This window comes from Galleria mellonella, unplaced genomic scaffold, assembly GCF_026898425.1.
Source record: "Galleria mellonella isolate WM207_F2 unplaced genomic scaffold, CSIRO_AGI_GalMel_v1 utg172, whole genome shotgun sequence".
NCBI lineage: Eukaryota > Metazoa > Arthropoda > Insecta > Lepidoptera > Pyralidae > Galleria > Galleria mellonella.
In genome coordinates this window covers 5,049,976-5,074,677 of record NW_026442015.1, presented here as the reverse complement: position 1 = coordinate 5,074,677, position 24,702 = coordinate 5,049,976, and the positions used below count along the sequence as shown (strand labels likewise).

Genomic DNA, 24,702 nt, shown 5'->3' with positions numbered 1-24,702 from the left:
GTAAAAATATTTTTTTACTGGCAATAAACGTTGAGGATTTTTGTATTATAAGTACAACTAAATACAGTAATTTGTGACTTCATAAGAAGGAGATTTTTTTTATACAACTTAGAATGGCAAACAAACTGACAGCCCACCTGATGGAAAGTGCTAACCGTCGCCTATAGACATGAGCAGTACCATGGACATAACAGAGCATACTGTTTCGCCCATGATAACGCCTATGTGTTGCCATTCCTGAGAACTCAGGTATTATTCCTCTGTACCCTGTAAATACTGTTCTCACCTATGGGCAGGAGCGCCACAGTACCAACTCCTTCCGTTAGACCGCATTCAAAGTTAACGATCGGCGTCTTACTGTCCGGCTCGACCTACTGAAACTGCGTAGAGATGTTGCATCTCTGTGCATCTTCTACCGAATTTATCATGGGGAGTGCTCTGAGGAATTGTTCGGATTTATACCAGCTGCTGATTTTTACCACCGTACAACTCGACATAAACTAAAGTTTCATCCCAACCATCTGGACTAGTGACAGTCTTCCACCGTGCGTTTTTCAAGGCACTTTCGTCCACGCACAACCACCCTTTGGGATCAACTTCCAGCAGCAATATTTCCGAACCGATACGACATCATAACCTTTAAGAAAGGAGCATATTCCTTTTTAAAAGGCTGGCAGCACACCTGAAATGCCGTTGGTGATCATGGGCGACGGTAGTCACTTACCATCAGGTGAGTCACATGCTCGTTTGCCCCTTGTGTTTTAAACAAAAATTATTTTTTTTATACAACTTAGAATGGCAAACAAGCTGACGGTCCACCTGATGGAAAGTGATAACCGTCGCCTATAATCATGAGCAGTACCATGGACATAACAGACTATACTGTTTCGCCCATGATACCCCCCGTTCCTGAGGACTCAGGTGTTATTCCTCTGTACCCAGTAAATTCACGCCATATCCCACCCTTCAAACCAAAACACAGCCATGCAAACACAACTGCTTCACGGTTGAAACACGAATAAGACAGAGGTACTCAAGCAATCGACTTTTGTACAAAGTCTCCCTCTGGTAGGTGCATTGAGAATGTACCTCTTCCTTAAGTTGCTTTAATAGGTACTTAAAGTCGAAACACAAACAGGACCGCTGTTATGTAATACATATATATGTACATATGTTATCTTGAATAACGCCTTGAACTTAGTCATTAGTAATGTTATTTATTTATCAATTATATAACTATAATTCCAATGGCTTCCATGGCGTAATGGTACCTAAATACTATGGGGAGTGAGGAGGAGAAGGGGGGGAGGGGCATTTAATGCGGCGAGGTTGTGATAACCCCGCCGGTATCGGCATACGTCTGCGTTGTACCAATGAGTGATGAATGGATGATAGGCGAGGATAAAGTCAAATAGGGTTTATTTTTTTTAATGGGTGATGTTTTTTTAATAGATGATAATGGAATGGTTACCCCGCCTGCGCTAACGGTATACGCTGGCGGAGCACCAGTGAGGGATGACAGGTGAGATGAAATGACAGGTAAGTTAGTCCATCGTGATGAAGATACCTGGAATTTAGCACGATGGTTTCCAGGGGGGCTACGTGGAGGTCGACCTGATAAGGTATATTGCTATGGATAGTCTGCATTATTAACAATCTCTTTCCCCTTTGGACCATGGTGCTTTTTTTAATGGTACACTGGCGGGGTACCAGTGAGAGGTGATAGGTGAGGATGAAAAGGCAGGTCAGTTAGCCCATCGAACGTGACGAATTCGACGATAAATTAGCCACGATAGTTTCCAGGGAAAACGCGAGGAGGTCGACCTGATATTGCTAGTAATGGGGTTGCTACACCCCATTAATAATAATCTCATCTCTCCTCAGACTATGGTGTTACACCTTCGTATCCTGTAATTTCACTGTCATATGCTTTAAATAAAAACACAACTATACAAGCACAACTGCTTAGCAAAATTATACGTACATCGTACAAAAACCTTTGTATAGAGTTTCATTATTAAACAATACCTAATGATTAATGAGTTGGATGACTTCTCGTCATTGATTTATTGAAGGCCTATTAAGATATAATTAAATACAAACATTCAAAGTTTTAAGGAAGGTCAGTCCAAAATCAAATAACTAGCAGGTAATATTTAAGTTTGTATAGGGGCATAATTAAGTTTTTTTTTTTTTATTTTAACAATTATTTTATTCTTTGAAATTTAAAAATTTGAAAGTTAATGCGCTTAGTCCAGTATATTTATTGATATTTTAACAACAAGCATAATAGAGTTGTCAGTCTTCAGTCTTATTCGCTGATTTTTAAGTTTTACAGAATAACAAAAGTATTTTTAAATAAAACAAAAAAAGTCAGAAATTCTTTCGTATTACCATCTAACGGTAAATAAGAGATTTATTTGAAGTGTAGGCTTATTAATATTACAATTTGCCACCAGATGTCAGAACTATCAAGGTGCCATCTATTGGTGAACTATGTAACTATAGCGGTAAAACATTGCTATTTGAATGATAACCACGCCTCTATAAAACAAAATACATTCTTTGCAATTCGTTGAGAACGAATGAAACAGAATTGCCATTGTATTACAATATTTTTCCTACTGCACGTAAATCATTACGCTGTCAAGTGTGAAATGAATGTAGTGTAAATATTTACTAAAAAAGAAAATAGTAGTAATAATCGATTATTATGGTTACAATATGGTAGATCTACGAAAAGTAAAAATATATAGCCCATTGTCTTGCCATTGCCATTTGTAATTGGTACTTAATTTTACTTAATAATTATGAAAATAAAATTCCATTAATATAATGAAATTTAGTTCATTTCGTATCTTTATTAATTAATTGATTCTTTATTGCAAATTAAATATTTTTTTTAATTATTTGTAGTTCTTTTTCTTTTATCAAATAGGTGGGTAAATATACCAAAAAGTTCATTAAATTTCAGTTCTTTTTCATTTTTTGTATGTTATTTATTATAACAACATTACAATGTAATGTAATTTTAAAATAGGTTTCGTATTTTCATTTTTGTACAGTTTTGTAGTATATAATGATTTATATTTAAGTATAAACATATAACAACCGTTAAAATTTAAAAATTAAACTACGATTGCAATTTTTGCTACACAATTTGTTTCTGTTATAATGGGTAAATATAGTTAATCTGGCAATACTGACGTGCTGAAGCGTCACTTCGCCATTCATTCATTCGATGATGTTTTAACGACTCAAATCATTCACACTTGCGGCATTCATTCAAACGAAAAGAAAAATTCAACTTGTATTTTGTTGAGAAATGGACCATATTATTACGATGTCTTTAATAAAAATTACTTATTCAGCTTTATTATTAAGTTTTGTTACTATCGGTAAGTGAAAAGTATTATTTTACTTCTTTAATATGTAGTAGTGTACTTGCCCGTTGTCATAAATCAAACATTTTAATCGACGGCATAATTTCACAAATTGTTTTGTTTGCGCTAATATGAAGTGAAGGCACACCCAATTCAATGTTTTGTTAATTATTAATATTTGTATTGTTTATTTTTCTTTACCATAAGTAAGCAAAGGAAATATCTTAAAAATCTTTATTTTGACTTTTAAAAATCGTTCGTTGAGGTTAAAATGTACAATAAGTAAAAATATTGTTTTAAATATTCCATTTCAAAATAATATCGCATTAAACACAATTGCATGTAAATTAAAATCATGAAACATCTGTGCCGCACAATGGATTTTTATTTAAAAAATCCGTAATTAGGGGTATCATATGCAACCCTCTCGAATCGATCTTTTTCCGCGTGAATGGTTAAAAACAGGATGGAGGGTTGATTCTGCGATAGCGTCGCTATAAATTACCCTTTGTTAAACTGTAATTGTTACTTACAACCAATTTGGGCTCATTAGAATAACAAATCAGCTTAAAATTTTATGGCTCATTTATCGTAATACAATGGCACCAAGTTCCTGTCTATGTTCATAGATTTATTAAAAAAATTTATATATTTATTAGCATACCACATGGTACAGATAAGTTATTATAATAAGTACCTAAGCACATAAGATGTGACACTCTGTAGAAGCAAATTTTACTTTTATTACTACTCTTTTCAACAATATCTTTTTTTTGATACAACTTAGAATGGCAAACAAGCTGACGGCCCACCTGATGGAAAGTGGTACTGTCGCCTATAGACATGAGCAGTACCATGGACATAACAGAGTATACTGTTTCGCCAATGATACCCCCCATGCGTTGCCATTCCTGAGGACTCAGGTGTTATTCCTCTGCACCCAGTAAATTCACACCATATCCCACCCTTCAAACCGAAACACAGCCATGCAAACACAACTGCTTCACGGTTGAAACACGAATGGGACAGAGGTACCCAAGCAATCGACTTTTGTACAAAGTCTCCCTCTGGTATCTCTATACATTCATAAGTTCAACCTATATTAAAATTTAATTTAAAATATGGCCCATGTTATTCTTTCATGGTAATCTTTCTTATTTATAATATTAGTATTTATACATATTTCCCATACATAAAATAAATTTTCTCTTTTCCCTAAGGTTGACCGGGGTTGGAATCCAATTACTGTAAATTCTGTCTTTTGGGTTGAATACTATGATAGCTCAATGAAATTACTGTAAATATATTTTTTTCAGGTTATGGTCAGCGTACCCCAACCATATCACATATCACACAGGAACAGATCCAGGATATAGGGGGACAGGTGGATTTGGACTGCTCTGTCCACTATGCCAAAGACTATCCCGTCATTTGGGTGAGTGACCTTTACTATATTTTTCATCTTAAGGTGTCTGTGTCATGAATTTTATTTACTGCTTTAAATCTGTTAACACACACTTATATATATATATATATATATATATACAACTTAGAATGGCAAACAAGCTGACGGCCCACCTGATGGAAAGTGGTAACCATCGCCTATAGACATGAACAGTACCATGGACATAACAGAGTATACTGTTTCGCCCATGATACCCCCCATGCGTTGCCATTCCTGAGGACTCGGATGTTATTTCTCTGTACCAAGTAAATTCACGCCATATCCCACCCTTCAAACTGAAACACAGCCATGCAAACACAACTGCTTCATGGTAGAAACCCGAATGGGACAGAGGTACCCATGCAATCGACTTTTGTACAAAGTCTCCCTCTGGTTTGGTTTGTTTGCAATGTATAAATTCATAAACTACTCAACCGATCTTAAAAATTTATTCAACTACATTATCAGCAAATAATATAGTTTATTTATTATTTAAAAAAAATACAGATACTGTGCTCGAATATAGAGGGAGTTCTGTTAATTAAAATTATTACTAATATTCTAATTTTTTTTCAATCTGGTTTTAAATATGGAATATCATTCTTGAAAAAATATTAGTTTTTTTTTTGTAGTTTCCAGAACATTTGAAAGATTTGGATTTAGCTGTCTTTGATTTTATAGGCTTTAATTGTTGAATAATTCTACTACTTTGTTACTAATTTTCGAAAAGTCTTTTTGTGAAAATCTCAAGTAAAATTTGGTTACTTTTTTATAATGTTCTATTCAAATGGACTTTACCATTGTGTGAAAGTTAGTCTTCGTTTTGATATCTATTGTATTCTATTTGTGATAGGGAAGGACATAAGCTACATTTTATCTATCAATCAGTATCAATTTAATATTATAAATAGGAGAGATTTCTTTTTTTTTTTTTTGTAATGGAACACTGAATTCTATTCTCAAAATTCTTTCACTTATAGAAAGATATATTATCAACTAGTAACATAAGGGGGGGAAAGGGATTGTTAGTAATGGAGACCGAGAATCCCATTGCTAGCAATATACCCAATCAGGTCGACCTCCTCGCGGTTCCTTCTGGAAACTATCATGGTTAATTCCTGATGAATTCATCATGATGGGCTAACTGGCCTGTTTTCATTCTCAGCTATCACCCTTCACTGATGCTCCGCCAGCGTATCCCATTAGCGCAGGCGGGGCTACCATACCATTTTCACCCATCAAAAAAAAAAAACTAGTAACATAAACTATGTATATATATTATTTTCAACCGACTTCGACTAAAAAAGGCGGTTTTTAAATTTAGTTGTTTTTTTTTTTCTTATTGTTATTTATTTGTATTTTCTCGACAATGTTTTTTTTCAACCGACTTAGAAGGAGGTTCGCATCTCATATTTTTTTTTTTACATTTGTTACCTCATATACTCAGTTGTAGACCGATTTGGTAATTTCTTTTTATCTGAAATTATATACGTACAGTTTGCTCCCAGACAAATTTTATCAAACTCGGTTAAGTAGTTTAGTTTTTAAAAGAAAATGTGTGGCTTAGATACAATTGAAGTCGGTTTTTTTATGGGATATAATTATCGAAAGTTCCATCTATGCGTGCGAACCCGGACGGGGTCGCTAGTATACGATATAGTAAAATTTGACCCTCCAAGACCCGAGACACGCCCGTGCAAGCAGTTTAAATCGTATCCTGTCCCCTGAACCATTGATGCATTACTACATAATAGCCATAGGGGCATTGTCACAGCTATGAAATACCGTTTTATTACATTTCTTTGTCCATTCGTTGGGACGCTTAAGTTAGAATAGTTATTGAATGATTCATTCAATGATACTGTAGAATGTAAACATTTAATATCTGTACTCTATTTCAAATTTCGAATGATGTCTCGTAAGAAAACTTTTTTTTTTTTAATATTATTTTAAGGGCTTTTACCTTCTTCAAGTATATCAGTCCTATAGTACCCTGAACTGATTTCTCAAACAAAACTTTGTCTACTTTTCCTAGACGCGGAAAGAGAAGAATTAATGGGCATCAATATTTTAAAAGATATTGTAAAATATCTGCCTCGGTATTTTTTTTTAATTGATGATAATGGAATGGTAACTACGCCTGCGCGGTATGGTAGACGCTGGCGGGGCATCAGTGAGGGATGATAGCTGTTAGCAATCGGAACACCGTGCGCTGGCAGTGCAAGAAACAATGGCGACCCTGTTGTCGGGTCCCTAAATTGGACCCGGATAATGGAGAGATGTTTAAATAACAAAAACAATGACTCGTAGTGGTCCTTCCACGAATTTGCACTATTGTTTGTTGATAATGTTTTTTTTTTTTTGATGGGTGAAAATGGTATGGTATACCCGCCTGCGCTAACGGGATACGCTGGCGGAGCACCAGTGAAGGGTGATAGATGAGAATGAAAACAGGCCAGTTAGCCCATCATGATGAATTCATCAGGAATTAACCATGATAGTTTCCAGGGAGAACCGCGACGAGGTCGACCTGGTTGGGTATTGTTTATAATGGTTGCATCCCGTGTGAAACTAGTGGCCATAGTGGCTCCTTGTTTTGGGGCTACGGCCCACCTGATGGTAAGCGGTTACCGTAGTCTATGAACGCCTGCAATACCAGAGGTATTACGCGCGCGTTGCCGATCCTGAAGAAACCTCTTTACCCCCCTTTTGAAAAACCCCATGCTGTAGTCTCTTGGGAAAACCTCGGCAAGGAGCTCATTCCATAACCTGAGTGTTCGTGGGAGAAAACATCTCTGAAACCGCGTTGTTAAGTTGTCAAAGACTAAATCACATAATTCAATGTATTGATCATGTAGAATTGTTATCTAGTATCTAATATAGCTGAGAATGAAAAGGCAGGTCAGTTAGCATACCGTAGTGAATACATGTTTTTTTTTTATACAACTTAGAATGGCAAACAAGCTGACGGCCCACCTGATGGAAAGTGGTAACCGTCGCCTATAGACATGAACAGTAGCGTGGACACAACAGTGTTTTTTTTTATACTCCTTTTTTCCCTATTTTATTTATTTAAACTTTAATGCACATTAAATTTCTATGTACTCGTACATTTGGCGGACTTAACACCGGATTGTGTTCTCTACCAGACAACTATTGGGCAAACCGAGAAATACGTAGGCGGTGCATTTTTTAATAGAGAAATAACAATTTTCCCAATAAGAAACTTTTTTTTTTATTGAAATTGGTTTAAATGAGTTGCTTATATAGGGCGTTCACTGTATTATAAATAGGAGTGTTTATTTGTTACATCTTCGGTGATTGATAATGCTAAACCGATTGTCATGATGTTCAGAATATACGTCAATAAATGTGATGATAATGGAGTGTCGATAAAAAAAAAATATATATATATATATATATATATATATATATATATACTTACACAAGCACAGTATATTCACAATATTAACAACTCAAAATTATACAATAATTTAGCGATTTATTTACTACGTTATTTAAACTTAATAGAAACACGGTTGTGACTTTAAACTCCGACTTCAAGAAGGTTTTTTTTCTTATTAATTATTATTATGTATAATAATTAATATATTTAAATAAATAAATCTAGCAATTGAGAAAATAATTATTTCAATACTATATTTAAGAAACTTTACAAATACATTTTTTTTTTTGCATATAACAATTATTAGTATATACTGACCATTTTAAAAACATAACATTCAAATATCGAAATCGAAATATTAAAAGATATTAATTACCTATCAATTTATCCACAGTGGGTAAGGCAAAGGAACTAAACCATACAGCTTAATATTTCTTGATTCACATACGATGCTTGTGTTAAATTAGAATGACATTATTTTTTTTTTTTTCAGCAAAAATACGACAGGCAGAAGACCGAGTCCGTGCCGCTATCGACCAACGCTGGCCTTATAATTAAGGACTCGCGGTTTTCACTTAGATACGACGAAGCTACTGCTACATACACTCTGTCGGTGAGTCATGCTATAAGCTACATTAATCAGTGTCAATGACAAATAAATAAAGACTATTCTTGAATAGTAACTATCGTTTGGTCGGCCATAGTTTAACATGGTAGTTTAAAGCATGAAACAAGCAAAAATCACTTTTAAATGGTGCGAAATAGGAATGTGAAAAATAAAGTTTAATTTACATATACTATACAACTTTCTTTTTTAATGCAACTTAGATTGGCATACGTGCTGACGAACCCACCTGATGGAAAGTGGTAACCGTTGCTTATAGACATGAGTACCATGAACATAACAGAGTATACTGTTTCGCCCGTGATGATGCCTATCATTCCTGAGGACTCAGTAGTTATTTCTTTGTACCCTGTAAATTTTGTCCTACATTCACCTAATGGGATATGCTCAGATTCAGAATGGGACAGAGGTGCCCAAGCAAACGACTTTTACAGCCTTTCTCTAGTAAACATTATAATATTGTTATATTATGTTGACGTATGGTACTGGCATAGAATGGCCCACTCCTTCCTGTTCCGAGGGTGTCGTAAGAGTCGAGTTAAAGAACTTAATAGCCGAGGGATGGGCAGCAGCTTGTTTCTTAAAACACCCACCAAAAGCGTAACTGCAGTATCAAATCCGCCTGCCAGACATGCCAATTACTAGCAAAACCCCCCAAGGGGGAGGCTTATGTTCAGCAGTGGATAGTTAACGGCTGAAATGATGATGATGGTGATATAAATAAGATAATTAACAAATCTCTAATCTGTCAATACACTGTAATTACCCGCCATACCTGATCTGTCAAATATGAGTCTTCCCGCCAAAACATTTTTTTTTATTTCACAGATAAAGGACATCCAAGAAATAGACGCCGGTTGGTATCAGTGCCAGGTGCAGATATCAGTTGCCAACAAGATCTCGGCGGAGGTGGAACTCCAAGTGCGGCGTCCTCCGATCATTTCTGATAACTCGACTAGGTCCATCGTGGCTAGTGAGGGGGAGAGTGAGTATTTTTTTTTAATATCACGACGTGGCTGTACCATCCTGGGCGAATATAGGAGAGGACACATTTATTTTTTTAATTTTAATACACCTAGATAGTGTAAAAGGCAGACTTAACACTATATGAAAGGGGAGGGATTGCTAATGCAGTCTGTATGACTACCAGTTCCCCATTGATAGTAATATGCCCTGTCAGCTCGATCTCTATATGGTTCCTCCTGGAAACCATCGACCTGAATTCCAGCTGTAGAATGAGGGGCTAACTGACCGGCCTTTTTATTATCATCATCTCTCACTAGTACCTCGTTAGCAGGGGGAAAAGGATTGTTAGTAATGGAGTCTGACCCATGGCTAGCAATATACCCTATCAGGTCGACCTCCACGTGGTTCCCCCTAGAAACCATCGTGGTTAATTCTAGTGTAGTTAGTCATGATGAACTAACTGACTTGCTTCATCGTCACCTGTTGTCTCTCACTGGTGCCCCGCAAGTGTATACCGATAGCGCAGGCGGGGCTAACATTCCATTATCACCCATTAAAAAAAATAGTACCTCGTTAGCGTATACCGTTAGCACAAGCAGGGTTATCGTTCCATTATCTAAACATATAATAAAATTGTAGAGGTCGAATGTCTGTACATAGAAAAAAAAACGCTAAAAACCAAGTCAAGGGGATGTTAGAAGTGAAATAGAGCACGTTCAGATTTTTTTAATTTTTTTGTGGCTAATCTCCGAAACTGTTGGACCGACTTAAATGATTTTTTTCAAAAAATAATTTAAAAAAATTCATCATTCATGAAAAGTATTTAAAATATTGACCAGAGAAGTAAGTCTCTCCGGGCAACATTTTAGATACTTTTAAGATGTACGCTGCTGTCAATCCCTCGGCAATAAGTTCCTATAGTCGCCTCTTACGACGCCCATGGGAAAGAAAGGGGTGGCTTATTCTATGCCAGGACCACACAGACCACCAGAGGGAGACTTTGTACAAAAGTCGATTGCATGGGTACACGAATAAAACGAAAAAAGTAACACGAATGGGACTCTGTCCCATTCGTGTTTCAACCGTGAAGCAGTTGTGTTTGCATGGTTGTGTTTCGGTTTGAAGAGTGGGATATAGCGTGAATTTACTGGGTACAGAGGAATAACACCTGAGTCCTCAGGAATGGCAACGTATCGTGGGCAAAACAGTATGTGTGTGTACTGTTATGTCCATGGTACTGCTCATGTCTATAGACGACGGTTTTCACTTTCCACCAGGTGGGCCGTCAGCTTGTTTGCCATTCTAAGTTGTATAAAAAAAACACGGCCACTGATTTATTTATTAATTTAATTAAATATTACAATTGCTCTATATTTTGTCTTCAGGTGCCCAGCTGGAGTGCTACTCAGGTGGGTTCCCCGTACCAAAGATCTCGTGGAGACGTGAAAACAATGCGATACTGCCCACCGGTGGATCCATATACAGGTATGGCTTTTGCCCAGCAGTGGGATAGCATAGGCTATAATTAATTGATCGAATAGGTTTACGAAGTTGCTGTATTTTTTTTTTGCGGAACAAAATATAGAGATAGAAAAATAAACTATTTAAAATTAAAATATTATAATTAAATTTAAAAAGAACAAAATATATTTTCAGAGGAAATATCCTGAAAATCGCCCACGTGCACAAGGAAGATCGCGGGACGTACTACTGCGTAGCTGAGAATGGTGTTGGGAAAGGGGCCCGCAGGAATATCAACTTGGAAGTGGAGTTCGCGCCAATAGTCACCGTGCCAAGGCCCAGACTCGGACAGGTAGGTTAATTTATATTGTATTTTTTATGAGTGATAATGAAATGGCAACTCCGCCTACGCTAACAGTACACGCTAGCGGTTCACCAGTGAGGGGTGATAGGTGAGAATGAAAAGGCAGATCAGTTAGGCCAGCATATAATCCCCTCTCTCTTGCATTGAAACTACTCAATGATATTTTGAGCCAGTATCCGCAATTGGATGTATTTGCCTCCAACTAGCTAGAGTTTCGTCGAGTGACCACAGAGTATTTGTGTTCAGATGTTTTTTGTTAAGTTTTTATATTATTTTTTTTTAGTTATTTTTGTGTGATATTCCTTTTTATATGTTATTGTACTCATGCTTTCCTGGATGAGCGTATTGGAAGACTGTAAGGCTCACCCAGTGGATGTAATAAGTAAATAATGTTTTATATCCTAAGAAGAAAAAATATCGCTACGAAAAACATCTTAAAATTCCTATCACTAATAGAAATTAGCATCGAACAAAAGGGCGAACATAAATTATCATGGAAAGGTTGCAGTGTCAAAGGTTTTTTGCTTGAAAAAGCCTGCCTCTTAATAATAACAGCCCATCATGGTGAAAAGGCACTAGGAATTCAGCACAATGGTTTCCAGGGGGGATCGTGGGGGATTGACCTGATATGGTATATTGTTTATTTATTTATTTACACATACACTATACAAAGCTTTCATTTAAATGATATCATTAGTTAAATACAATTGCTCTTAAGAAAAATAATATAAATTATACATATTACATCTGACAAAACAACGTAGTAATGAAGAATACACAATTATATAATAACATTACTATTTCACTTTTAATTTTGAATAAAAGAAAAACATATAAAAAACAAAATGAATGTAGCAGTGTTTGCGCAAAGGACCTAACTCAGCATATGTCGCAGTTTCAAATCTGAAGCTACGACACTGATATTGCTAGCAATGAGATTTTCACATTACCAACAATCTCCTTCTCCTATCCCCCAATGTATACCGTTAGCGCAGGCGTGGCTACCATTCCATTGTCATGTATTAAAAAAACCACAATGGTTTCCATGGAGGACCACATGGAGAGAGGCGAAGCAGTAAGGTACTGCTAGTTTTAAGTAGTTTTATTTTTGAAAAATATGTGATTAATTTGTGTTCTGAAATACCATAAGAAGAGAGAGAATACCATGGACAGGTCCATGCTGTTGTTCATATCCAGATTGTTTGCTAGACTATCATTGTTAAAATAAAATAATTATTTTACTTGATCTCTCATTCCTTGCAGGCTCTCCAGTACGACATGGATTTAGAATGCCACGTGGAGGCCTATCCTCCGCCAGCAATTATATGGCTGAAAGACGAGATCCAACTGTCCAACAATCAACATTATAGGTGAATATACTCATATTTATTTATTTATTTAAACCTTAACGCACAGTAAATTTTTATGTACATTTGGCGGACTTAACCTCGAGCGATGCTCTCTACCAGTCAACCATTGGGTAAACAGAGAAATAAGTAGGCGGTGCATTATTGAATAGAGGAAAAATAAAGCAATACTTGTTATATTCATATAATATAATGTATTTATAAAATATATTAAATAAATAAATATATATGTATAATAAATAAATACATAAAATATTACTATATAAAACAAATAACTTTAATAGAACAGCAAATAGCAATCTATGACTTACACAGAGCAACCAGCAATATTAAGTTTAAAGGAAAAATTATTTTTCTAAGAAATAGGTCTGCAATATGTCTGAACGCAATGATGGTTGGCTCATCCGTCATACTCATTTGGCGTGAATTTACTGGGTACAGAGGAATAACACCTGAGTCCTCAGGAATGGCAACGCATGGGGGGTATCATGGGTGAAAGAGTATACTCTGTTATGTCCATGGTACTGCTCATGTTTATAGGCGAAGGTTACTACTTTCTATCAGGTGGACCGTCAGCTTGTTTGCCATTCTAAGTTGTATAAAAAAAAAAAAAATATTCGTGAACAGGTCTTGCTCATAATAATTTGAAAAGAGTAATTGTTGAGTTTCTCGAGGGTTCTTCTCAGCAGATAACAACATCCAGAACCCAGTAGTACTATTATAAAACAATGGCGATTTAAAAGAGCTTGTAAACAAGTATATTTGAATCTTACATTATATAGATAGAGCATCAAGCCTCAAAAACGGGTCAACTTTTTGTCAGCTAATTGTGAAATTATCTTGTTTTTTATTATTGTTCGATATACTTTTTTTTATATACAACTTAGAATGGCAAATAAGCTAACGGACTACCTGATGGAAAGTGGTAACCGTCGCCTATAAACATAATCAATACCATGGACATAACAGAGTATACTGTTTCGCCCATGCGTTGCCATTCCTGAGGACTCAGATGTTATTCCTCTGTACCCAGTAAATTCATGCTATATCCCACCTTTCAAACTGAAACACAGCCATGCAAACACAACTGCTTTACGATTGAAACACGAATGGAGCAGAGGTATCCAAACAAACCTTGACGTGTCTATATTTAATAAATAAAATAAGTTTTTACGCATTGAAATGATGCAAAAATTATAAAATAAAATTAAGGATTACAAAGGAATCACTCATAACTATTTATCACGCAAAATTGTATAAAAAAGTTGACCTACTTTTCTCGAAGCATCTGTATGGAGATACTCTATATAATCGCTAAGATTTTTAATAAAGATTATTTCTATTCATATTCTATCTCTATTTTTATTTTCTATTCTTATATTGTTTGCAGGATATCCCATTTCGCGACCGCTGATGAGTTTACAGACACCACGATTCGCGTGATCACCATAGAGAAACGACAATACGGAATGTTCACGTGTAAGGCGCAGAACAAACTCGGCTCCGACGAAGGCAAAGTGGAATTGTTTGGTGAGTTTGTACTATAGTAAGCACGCCATCTAGTACACAAGTGAAGCACTCTCCGTACAACGACTGTGGAACGACGGAAAATGTGAATGAATGAATGAAACAAAATTTATTTCAATAATCCACAACTCTTAGATTGCAAGTAATAACAACAGTGAATTTACAGGGTACAAAGGAATAACACCTGAGTTCTCAGGAATGGAAACGCATGGGGGTATCATGGGCGAAACAGTATACTCTGTTATGTCCACGGTACTGCTCATGTCTATAGGCGACGGTTACCACTTTCCATCAGGTGGGCCGTCAGCTTGTTTGCCATTCTAAGTTGCATAAAAAAAACAGAATTTTGGTTCTTAAAGAAAAACGGTTAGTTAATCATATTAAAAAACAGTTATCAAAGAGGTCCGGAATTGACTAAACTGTCGAATAAAAAAATGAAAAAAATATGAAACTAACTACCAATAACGATTTCCTAAGAAATATAACATAGGGATTTTCAAAAAGAGAATTTATACCATTTTAAAAGGCCAACACCACATTGGTGACTCCCATAGTGGCCCACGCCCCACAAGGGGGCAATTTGGTAGCTGGAGGGGGAGGGGGCAATTAAAAAGTGGACTCGAAGCTATTTTAACCCGGGCCATTTAAATGCAATGCTGCGAGTAGATATCGGTGCCAAATTTAACAAAAAAAAAGTAAATTAAAAAATGTACTGTAAAATTTCGTTTAACATTACCAAAATATCGACTGGACGATTAGAGTCGTCAAGTAAACTTTGTCGGGAAAAATTATGTATGGAATCATAAACATTTTACAAATGTTCAAGTGGGCCATGGCACAAAAAAAGTTGGGAAACACTGGTCTAGTGTGTCTTGTTTGCCGCCATTTCAAATAAAAAAATAAAAAAAAAACAGAACTATGGTTGCTTCACTTATGGACTTAGTGGCGTGTTGATTTTAAGATTTTATTTTTAATTAAAATTTTTCAATGTTTTATAGTTTACATTATGATAAATTAGTAAATTTTGCGCATCTCTTTATGGAACTCGTGTAGTTAATTTTTTAAATTGCTAAAGGCAGATTGATTTTCGATGCTTTTTTTTTTATTGTCGTCACTTAAATGTTATTCTTCTATTCAGATTTAGAAGCTGTTGAATGTTATTATTGAAAATTTGTCCTTCTGTTCCGTTGTTGTGTTACGTTTATTTTTTTACTTATTACAACAGTACTAGAATGGTTACCTTTTCAACCGCTAGATGGCGTTGCATATTGAAATTTATCAAGTGTAACACGTAAGACACAGAAGTTATTATGGAAGCTCAAGACTGTTTTAAAAGAAATAAAAAGTATAAAATAGTTTAGTTAAAATTGAGGGGTTCTAAAAAAATCATTATAAAACCAATAAAAGTTTTATATCATAGGAAACTGCCATCACTACATTCCTTAAAGCGCCTGCAGAACTTCCTCCCTTTAGGAACTAGACTTTTACTGGCTCAATCTCTTCTTCTTCCTCTTCTAGACTATGCTGATGTTGCCTACCTAGATTTTCTTGATAAACTTGAGCGACTGCAAAATCAATGTATTAGATACATCTATAACCTTCGAAAGTATGACCACATATCTAGTTATCGCAGTCAACTCAAATGGCTTCCTATCAGGCTACGGAGAAATGTCCACATTCTTACTCTTCTTTTCAATATCCTTTTTAATCCAACATGTCCACATTACCTTCAGGAAAGATTCAAATTTCGCGAAATTGATGTTCGCCTGAGATGCAGTAATGACTTCATTATAGATTTGCCTTGTTTTAATACTCAAAGCTATGCCATGTCATTTACTGTACATGCTGCACGTCTCTGGAATTCACTTCCTAATAACTTAAAGATGGCACAGTCGCTGAAATCTTTTAAAGCAGGTATCATAAAATTTTATTTTGAAAATCCCTCTTCATTGAGCCAATTGTGAATATATGTATTTATTATGTATACATGTATGTGTATGTAGGAGTGTATATATGTATGTGTATGTATGTATATATATGTATATATATATATATGTATATGTATATGTATATGTATGTGTGTATATGTGTATATATGTATGTGTATGTGTATAAGTTTTTATTTATTAATGTTATATTATTATTAATTTACTTTTATTATTTACATATGTAGGTATATAGAGCTGTTTTTATTGTGTTATATATTCAATTTTTTTTTTACTGGGTATTATTTAGTTTATCTTTAATTGTACGGTTATTACCCTTATACATTCTACAGTTTTCTTTCAGCTTCTCAAAGGTTGACTGTAAGAGATCCCTTTATGGGATAAGTCCGCCATTGTATACTAGATCATTTACTAGTATTTAATCTGACTTATGTACAATAAAGATTTTTACAATACAATTACAATAATAAATTGTTTTTTTTTTAATGATGTCTAAATGAAGGATGTTCTCAATTTGTTTGTATTTTTTTTTTTCATGTTCGTTACCTCATAACTCCGTCAATTATAAACGGATTTCATTGGATTTTTTTCCTGAAGTAATATAGATCCATATAGAAATTTTATCAAAATCGATTTAGTAAATTGATTTATTGATCAAAAGTAACTGATTTTGTCACAGTTGACGTCAGCTTTGTGGAATACAGTTTTTTTAATTATTAAATTATGCTTTCTAGGACCTCTGAATATTATTATTAGATAGTTTTTTACATGTATGACGTCAGACTTTTGTTGTATTGTAACATAAAATGTTTCGAAATTAATATTGATTCAATAGATCAGTGTATCAAAAACTACGTAATACTAGCGGCCCGGTACGTGTTTCGCTACGTATAAAGTGAAATATTTAAAAAAAATTAACATCAAATTCATTTATTCAAACAAAAAAAAAACTGTCAACACTAAAAAAAGAATCAATTTGACCGCACAATCCCTATCTTAAAAAAAAAGTTTGAATTTGACACAAAAATCCCCATTAACAAAATGATCCGCCATTCATTGAATTCATTTGTTACAAAAAATGTGATAAATGAAGAATCGCTCGACCGATTTTGTGTAAACTTCACATAAACCATCTACTAAATAGTCCGAACAAAGCCTAAACATTTGGTTTGGATAGGTGAGCCTGTTCTTGAGTTATAAAATTACAACGAAAAGTGGCATTAATTTATAAAATTTATAAATTTGGAAGATATACAATATAAATTGTATATCTTCCACAGAATACGTAAAGCATGGCCAAATATAATTTTGACTGTTTAATTTTTTTTTTTTTTTTTTATCAAAAACTAGATATATTTTTATTTTACAAAATGCTACAATAGCATGCTTGTACTGCATGGTAAACATTCATGCATGTATACGATGTTTGTTTACGTAGAAACGATTATACCGGTGTGCCCGCCCGCTTGCGGCCAGACTCGCTACGGTCGCGGTGCCTCGCTAGCGCCCTCTAGCGTCGCGGTGGCAGTCTCGCTCGCTCCATACGCTGTATCCGCTATCAGCAGGTATGTATTGTTTTTATTATGTGTGAAACTGTCGCCCTCTTGTGTTAAGTGTTATAAGGTTTCTTTGTACATGTTAGATTCATAGTTGAATAAAGAATGCCCCCAGAAAAAGTAAGTTGCTATTCGTAAATATTATTAGACAGTTTTTTTTTTAATTTAGCTTGTATTAGTTGTACCAGTATTATAAATGTAAAACTTGCGAAATGTTTGAATGTTTGTTATTCGATTACTCTTAAATGGGGTTTAATAAGTTTACTGCCTACATATATAGACCATTTTCTTTTTCAACCAAATATAAAGTGGACAATGCCGCAGGACACAGCTACTTTATAAATGTACAATTTTGTTCTCATATTATTTAAATGCATAATTTTATGAGTAAAGTGTATGTTTGTATGGTTTTATAGATACTATAGTCAAGCAATGTCTAATTTTTAATTTAAGCAATGTCATTTCTTGTTGGATTCGTCACGATGGGCTAACTGACCTGCTTCATCCTCGCCTATCATCCTTCACTGGTGCCCCGCCGATGTATACCGATAGCGTGGGTGAAGATACCATTCCATTATCACCCATTAAAAAAAAATGAAGTACCGCGTTCTTGATTCACTGTTCATCCCATAATGTTCTTTTTTAAAGAGAAGATAATGGAATGATAACTTTGCCTGCGCTATCGGTATAACTGGTGGGGCACCAGTGAGGTATGATAAGTGAATATGACAAGGCAGGTCAGTTAGCCCATCGTGATGAACACATCTGGAATTTAGAGAAACCAGAGGGAAACTTTGTATAAAAGTCGATTGCTTGGGTACCTCTGTCCCATTCGTGTTTCAATCGTGAAGCAGCTGTGTTTGCATGGCTGTGTTTCGGTTTGAAGGGTGGGATATGGCGTGAATTTACTGGGTACAGAGGAATAACACCTGAGTCCTCAGGAATGGAAACGCATGGGGGGTATCATGGGCGAAACAGTATACTCTGTTATGTCCATGGTACTGCTCATGTCTGGTTACGGTTACCACTTTACATCAGGTGGACCGTCAGCTTGTTTGCCATTATAAGTTGTATAAAAAAAATTCAGTATGATGGTTTCCAGGGAGAGATATTGTTTAGGTCAACCTGACAGGGTATATTGCTAGCAATGGGACTAATAGTTGCCATTACTAACAATCCCTTCCCCTCCTATCCTACAATGTTCCTATCATTAAATCCACCGTTTTTACCATATTTTGATTTGATCAATAAAGTTATTTAAATAAATAAATTTCTTTACAGAATCGCCAATACCAGACATTAACTACCCAGGCCTCCGTCCAGACCCACTCATCTACGGTGAGCCAAACAGCGCTAAACAAACATTCATATTTAACACATATCTATTATATATAATTATTATTATTATTACACTTTAAATATTGAAACATAAGTGAAAACAGTATTTGTTCCATTAATTTTGTTAAGAACTTGTCTATATATATATATATATATATATATATATATATATATATATATATATATATATATATATATATATATATATATATATATATATATATATATATATATATATATATATTGTCCAATTTGATAGAAAAAATATATGTACAATCCACAAAAAAAAAAAAGGAGGGGCCTATTGCACTAGCAAACATATGGGATCTTATATATAAACATAAGGTAATTTTACATTTAACAAGCTTTAATGTCAGAGTCGAAAATTGATTCCAAAAATATACAACGGATATTTTCAAGTCAGTGCTGTTCTGATTAGAAATAGGTTTGCACAGTGGCAGCAGTGAGTCGGCACTAATCTGGGGGTCACCAACTAGTCTGTCTCAAGTTTCAATAGTCAGTAACTAATCCAGTGTTAATCGGCTCTGACATATTATAAATATACCTGGAGACGAAAGTGGTCTCACTAGATTGTTTTTAAATTGTACAAAATGTTTTATTGATATTGTAAACGTGTCACTAGCTAAGTCGATTGTTTAATTAATTTAAAAACCATCTCATATATATGATAGCGTAATAAGCCCCTAAAGATTTTTCAAAAATACATAAATGTATATTAAATATTATAAAGAGGAGAGATTTGTTTGTTTGTAATAGATAAATTAAACGCTCGACCTATTTTAAACTTCTCTTTGACCTATACCTACAGTATCAGTCTGTAACATGGGTTGTATGTTATTTTCGAAAATTCTATCTATCCGTGCGAACCCGGGCCGGATATCTAGTTTTGGTGGATTGACAAACTCTCAAATGGATATATCAACATTATTTTCTTATTTTTTTTTAAACAATGTATTTGTTTTTTTTTTTTTTTTATCAATCAAAAAGACACCAAACTATTATTATTATACATATATTGTTATTATATTCCAATAATTCTAAAATAGTTACTTAAATAGAACTAAATATCGAGGTAAAATATTAACAGAGAGAAATGTCGATTTAAATTTTAAATTCCATATTTTTTTACACACGAGTCCACGATCTTAACAAAGTAAATAGCATTAAAAAAATAAATAGATTGGTGAGTAACGTAAATTTTGTATTTCTTACTGTATGTGATAGAATAATTCGTGCTGTCCTTTTCCAAAGAGCGTATGAAGAAAAGGACAGATCTGTCAAATTAGATAGTCCTTAAATCGTAAGCCTAAGTTTTATACAAACTAAATAAATAATGGTAATTCAAATTTTTGTACTAGTGAAAAAGTTAAGTCAATAACTATGTTTCATTCGTGTTTACACACTAGTAATGAAATCATATGATAAAGTTTTATACGTGTACCTAAATGTAAGGTTTACATTGATTTAGTTACTAAATTCAATGTTAAGAGAGCAGTCGTCGAATAAACGCTAAAAGTAGGACACTGTATATTATTTATACATTTACACAATTTAAGTCCAGTTCGATTGCGTTAAAATTTTGTTAACAACTCGCTGCTGATCTGCCATTGTTTTTACTGTATTCTTGTAAACAGATCCAGTGGGGTTACTCTTGAAATAAGTTCTAAAATAATTATAAAATAGAATTAAGACGTTTTGCACTCTTAAATTGCAATATTAGCAACATAATTGTTCCATATTGTTCTGATAGACGCATATTTGTGCAACTTGCCAATGCAAACTATTGTAAACCGATCCCAATTATAACCTAATTTTTAACTGTTGTTTCACGAGTGTAGTACAAAATTGTCATTGACAAAAAATTGGATTAATATCACTATTACATTCGAGAGTAGACCTACTGATCATAGCAGCACTGTCGCGATTCAATTTACACGATGCCAGTAGCGTGTCAGCACTGACTTGTCTCTTGTTTGGAATAAGTAACTAACGCAGTGTAAACATGCACTAAATTAAAATATATAGATAGATGTAAGTTAATCATATTATTATATTGACTGACATTTTATCACTGATTCCGTGAAGTATTTTATTTCTACTTAATATTGTTTTTACTGTATTTAAAATAAAGCCAGTAACCGGGTTATTGAAATTGTCAATTTAAAAATGCTTTATAGGTGAAGTGCCAACCGTATCCATTTGTTTCGTATTATGTTTATTGACAAGTTATAATAAATTGAGAAGCTTCGGCACTTAGTGTAGTATTATAATATTCACGTACTGGCCAGTACGTAAACATAATTTACTACACTTAGCTCTCTGTCTATACCGTAAGGAATAAACCCCTGTGTCAAAGGAAAACCCCTTTAAATAGTTCTTTTAAATAGGTTGTGAGACCTGGTTTTGAAATGGATGATTTACTAAAACTTGCCAATTTCGAATCGAGTCTATATTTTATTTAAAGTGCGGTAAACATAACGTAAATTGGGGTAATGTATTTTTTGTCGTTTACAAACGATTATGTAATGAAGTAGGCGTTTTGATATTTTTATAAAACGATCGACATGTACATTCTTTTTGAAAATTGTTTTCATTTTTTAACGATGTCTATGTATGTGTACAATGGGGATTTTATGAATTCATGCCTCCCCCCTCCCCCACCCCATCCCTGCCCGCACCGACGTCTTCACGGGCTCTGCGAGCTGCGACCCGCAGTGCGAGGCGAGACGCTATGACGTAATATGTCGTACACCCCCTGAAGAAGACTTCCAGATGAAGTCGAAAGAATTGTCGGAAACGACAAACTAAGCACGTTCATAAAATTCCCGTTGTGCATATATATAGACATACGGATTTGAGTTTTTTTTTTATATTTTTGTTTTTTCATAAAATGACCGAATACAAAATGAAATAAATCAGTACTTTAGAAACTTGACTGAAAAATGTACTATTGTAAAATATAATAAAATCCACCGTAGTCTATTCCGAATATGTGTAGTCTGTAAGCGATAATGTTTTTACCAAGCAATAGATTCGTTCATAAGATGTGTGTACTTTAATATTTTTATATATGGATCTTAAGTTGAAATCCGACTAGATAATATTTTAAATATTTTGTTTTTTTTTTTTTTATAACAAATGATTATGTGTTTACTTAAAAGAACAGGGAGTTATGAACAGTTGTAAAGGATGATAAAAGAATGGTAACCCCGCCTGAGCTATTGGGATACGCTGGCGGGGCACCAGTGAGTGTGACGTCGTGACTAATTCAACAATGGTTAACCACGATGGTTTCCAGGGGAAACCGTGTCGATATCAATCTTATAGGGTACATTGCTAGCAATGGGGCGATTAGACCCCATTACCAACAATCCTTTTTCCCTCCAAAAGTGTGCTATAGACGTGTAGGCCGCCACGTATTATATAATTCGAAAATATGGACGATTAATTTGTTTTATTTAGATTTTTTAGCTCTTTTATTAGAAAGTTTTTTTTTATACAACTTAGAATGGCAAACAAGCTGACGGTCCATCTGATGGAAAGTGGTAACCGTCGTCTATAGACATGAGTAGTACAATGGACATAACAGTGTATACTGTTTCGTCCATGATACCCCCCATGCGTTGCCATTTCTGAGGACTCAGGTGTTATTCCTCTGTACCCAGTAAATTCACGCCATATCCCACCCTTTAAACCGAAACACAGCCATGCAAATACAGCTGCTTCACGGTTGAAACAAGAATGGGGCAGAGGTACCCAAGCAATCGACTTTTGTACAAAGTCTCCCTCTGGTCAGTATCAAAATTAGATCATTGTTATTTTCTATAAGTCATTTTACGTTGTATACATAAAAAAAAAAACTTTATAAGCAGTATTTTGTTTACAGTATTTCAGTTTTGATCCCTCTAAAGACATACTAGGAATAAAGAGGTACCATCATGTTCTTACAGTGTTACCACATCACATGACTTTAATATGATAGTATTATTTAGTCGGATTCGAAGGAAGCAGCAAAGTTAAAGGGCTTTATACTAAGCTTTATATCACAAATCTCAATAGGCTAGTAGTGTTTTTTATACTTTGTACACATTTATAAATTTACAATATTAATAATAATGCATTTGTATCCAATTTATTTTGTACACGTTTACTTTATTTTTTATTTTTAATTGTATTATTTCGAATCTCCATTCCAGATTGAACTCGCCCAGAGATCAAAGTAAAAATAGACAAAATAATAAAAATAAATAGTTGATATAAATAATTAGTGATGGGTAATATATATTGTAATATCTATATATTTTAGTCACAATATCTATCTATATACTGGTCCAATAATATATATATATATATATATATATATATATATATATATATATATATATATATATAATTCTTTATTGCACTTAGATACATACATCTTTATTGTAGTTAGAGAGAAAATAATTTAATTTGGGTAATCCAGTGCAGGAAAGGTACCGGTGAAAATAATGTAAAACCACAAACATAAATTGTGAATAAATAAATAAATAAATAAGTAAATAGATAAATATATATACATATATAAGTGCATAGAATTATCATGTACTATTGGTTAAAAGGTGAGATTTCAGTCTTCTATTGAAGGAAGTAATGGAAGGACTATCCCGTATGTCAGCAGGTAAATGTCTGTTATCCATAAATATTTGATAACAGACTTTTGACATATTCCAAAATAGATATTCAACCGATATGGACGATATCGAAATGGGTAATGATCTTTCCCGCCATCAATGTCCAGGGAAACCCAATATATAGATATCAGATCGATATCCATATTACCCATGCCTATAAATAATATTACAGTAGATAAATTAATTTAGCATTAAAAAAGAAACAATAGGGAGAGTATCTTATTAAAATTAGTGATTAAACTGTAAAATAGATTTTTGGTAATAATGTTAACGAGATCTAGATCCTGGGCGCGTCATTCTAATTGACTGTATGATTCCATCCATTTTGTATTGAATTGTAGTGTTTAGTTTTATCGTTTAAGAGTGTGATTTTAGTTATGTAATTCTGCTAATTTTGTCTATGATTCACGAATGAATTTTACGCGAAATCATTGCTGTAATAACGTGAAATAAATGCAACGTAAATGCCAACTATAAAGTGCATGTTTGGGATTAAAAAAAAAATGTCGACATTAATTTAAAAACTTGTTCAAATTTAGATATCGCCGCATGTATCAGGTATTTCAGGCTTGGTTGGTGTAGATACGTTACTTCTCTGCCGTATGCATAAGTTAAAGCCAGACAG

General features: G+C 34.2%; 1 protein-coding gene across 1 annotated transcript; it reads left to right on the top strand.

Moving 5' to 3' along the window:
* The first annotated feature begins 3,240 nt into the window (after positions 1–3,240).
* Positions 3,241–19,535, top strand: LOC113510209 (lachesin). The gene is made up of 10 exons (XM_052892975.1): positions 3,241–3,398; positions 4,700–4,818; positions 8,727–8,846; positions 9,687–9,843; positions 11,210–11,309; positions 11,481–11,637; positions 12,913–13,019; positions 14,407–14,546; positions 17,928–18,054; positions 19,327–19,535. The coding sequence occupies exons 1-10, from the start codon at positions 3,326–3,328 to the stop codon at positions 19,346–19,348; spliced, it is 1,122 nt and encodes a 373-aa protein (XP_052748935.1). The 5' UTR covers positions 3,241–3,325; the 3' UTR covers positions 19,349–19,535.
* The last annotated feature ends 5,167 nt before the right edge of the window (positions 19,536–24,702 follow it).